Source organism: Anoplophora glabripennis, unplaced genomic scaffold (genome assembly GCF_000390285.2).
Source record: "Anoplophora glabripennis isolate ALB-LARVAE unplaced genomic scaffold, Agla_2.0 scaffold2277, whole genome shotgun sequence".
Classification (NCBI taxonomy): Eukaryota; Metazoa; Arthropoda; class Insecta; order Coleoptera; family Cerambycidae; genus Anoplophora; species Anoplophora glabripennis.
In genome coordinates this window covers 13,159-15,862 of record NW_019418360.1, presented here as the reverse complement: position 1 = coordinate 15,862, position 2,704 = coordinate 13,159, and the positions used below count along the sequence as shown (strand labels likewise).

Sequence of the window (2,704 nt, the reverse complement as noted above, 5' to 3'; positions counted from 1 at the left end):
TTCGATGTCAAAACAATATGTATTAATAGGATCAAAGAATATCAAACAAACTAATAACAGTAATAACTAAAGATGTGCCTCTTCTTCTGGTGGAAAAAGTGTCAAAATTTTATAGTGTATTTTAATTATCATATTCCGGAAAAATTGTAATATGACGATAGTCTAGAATGTAACTGTAATTTCAAAATAAAAATGAAAGAAAAATTTTACGATTTGTATTCAAATAATGAAATTTGATACATTAAGGTTTGTTGAGTTGTTCATTTTTTACAACATTTTACAGAACTGTAGACAAATGTGGGTAGTAAAAATATGGAGTTCATCTTCATCAGCTAAAATCACTACGGAAGTGTCGTGTCAATCAACAAAAAGAGATATAAAAACGTCTCAAGAAAAGGAAATAGTGGTACGCAAAAAACACTCAGACACGGTCCAATTCCAGATACCAACTGAACTGCGTATTGCTGGCTGGACACCTTAGTACCTCGTGTTAACTGCCGCGCCGTTGTCACATTGATCGACATGAATTTTATCGAATTAAATTTATTACAACGCTAATTATTTTTTATAAGGAGTTCAAAAAAGTGATAAACATTGTATTTTATGGTATTCTATGTACGCAGTTATGTCAATATTCCTTAATTAATCAAACTTTTGTACATGAAGTTGGAGATTTTGATCATTTTTTTCTCGGAAATAGTCGAGTTTGGGACCCATGTCTTATAAGGTTTTTTTTTTGTTTATTTTAATGTATTCTATCGTCTGTTAAAATTAAGGCAGTCAAATTTCTAACACCCTGTATAATTGAAAAAAATATTTATATATATCTTATCAAAAAGGGTATTTTTTCAATATATAGAAACACAAAATAGTTTTATACTGTAATAGGTGTAATTACAAATTAGGTATTTCAAAATATCAAACATACAGGGTGTGCCATTTAACACTCCCGCTGCCAGTATCTCCGAAATGAAATTTATTTTAGTTCCGGAAACTGGGATTGTTAGATCCCTCGAATAGCTAGCTTCAAATTACATTTAGAATTATTAGTTCAAATCTTTCTATATAGATAGCGTGGCGATACTAATTTTTTTTTGATTCCTGGAACGCGGAAGATCGTTAAATTTTGAGTAATTTTTGCAATATAAAGTTTTTCTCAATATTTACTTGTTGTCTGGCTACGACAGAGGAATCAAGTGCTTTTCCATTCAACGTTACGAGGGTAATACGAAAACTAATCCAATCACAAAGGTCAAACTTACCGACGATATTGTGCTGGTTGTAGTTGTAGGTGTAGGGCACCGAGTGCAGGGCCCTAGCGGACCAGCGCTTGTGCCTGCTCTCCTCGTCGTCGTCGCTGCCGCGGTCGGCCTCCTCGTGGAGGTAGTGCACCTTCTCCCACCGGTCCAGGTACCTGAAACAAAAAAAAAACCAAAGTGGAGTCTAGTTAGAATCGGAGACTACACTAACCGCGGTCGGGCGAGAGATCACTATAAACGGGTCGCCGCGGCACTGACCTGGCCCAAGAGCGGCACTCTCTCGCCGGGCGCGCCACGTGACAGCGGCGTCGCCGTCAGCCAGACCGCTCTGCTGTTGTGTTCGAAAAGAGAGAGGGGTGGCGAGGGGCCCCATTCATGTGCCGGCGGCCCGGGACACGGTCGGGGTGCCCGCCGTAGTAGTAGAGTAGTGCTCGACCGGTCGGCCGGACGTGGTGCGTGGTGGTGGCCGGCCGCCTGCACGCGGCCACACGGTGGCGACGTTCACGCACCAGGCCCGCCGACTGACAAGTGCGGGTGTGACGTGCCGTTTCATCTCCGAGGCAGCGGCACGGGCCGCCAATACGATGATGATTACGATCCACCGATATAAGTCGGCTGCCGTGTGGAGAACGAGAAGGGGCAGGGGGGAGGGAGGTGGCAGTCTAGTAGTCGGCGGTCACAGAAAAGCACGTGCTCGAAGCGGGCCGGCCTAGGTGGGACTGTTGCGATCTCGCTGCAATTATTGTTCGCGCTTTTAGCTATGTGGTGATATATCAAAAGATTGGCGTTAGTAAATCTAATAAATCTTCAGTTCTGACCAACGACTAAAATGTCATGACTAATTTAATCAGCGATCTTCAATCATTTGACTAATACTGATTTCTCAATGAGAAATATTAGTCGTAAAGCTTCAACCATGACTAAACGACTTAAGAGAAAAATTTAGTTATGACTTATCATATACAACTTTTGATGGAAAAAGTGAACCAAGTGAAAATTACACACAAAAACGCCCCACAGATACTGAAACTGCTCGTTTCCGAATCTCCTGGCTCAGAGTTTTTACCGCCACGATCAGCTGGTTGAGCAACGGAGACACAGGCCCCTAACGGACGCCCCTGAAAATCGATTTTTTTTTTAGTAACTTTTAAAATACTTTGTGCCTTTAAATTTCTCTTTACGGATGTAAGAAAAATCATATTGAACAAAAATAGTTTTTCCTCGAAAACAGTTCATTTTATCGATATCAACCAAGAGTTTAGTTTAAAGTTCAAGCTACCTAAAAACATTATTTTTGTGCCTTTATCGTAAAGGGTAAAGGGTAAAAAAAATTGACCTGACCTGACAAACCAAATAAGCCACATTGTTTTCAAGGGTCAATTTTTAAAGTCTTATCTGTTATCCATCGTATTAAAAAATAATTAAATTACACAAAGTATTTTAAA

General features: G+C 40.1%; 1 protein-coding gene across 1 annotated transcript in view; it reads right to left on the bottom strand.

Annotated features, from left to right (window-relative positions):
• Window positions 1–1,262: 1,262 nt before the first annotated feature.
• The window catches only part of LOC111692623 (AT-rich interactive domain-containing protein 2-like), a gene marked incomplete at both ends in the record, with an annotated part of 9,975 nt that continues 8,533 nt past the window's right edge, over window positions 1,263–2,704 (bottom strand). The window contains one exon of the mRNA XM_023456687.1: window positions 1,263–1,414. Within this exon, the coding sequence (XP_023312455.1) occupies window positions 1,263–1,414 (152 nt within the window). The remainder of the gene's footprint in view (window positions 1,415–2,704) is intronic.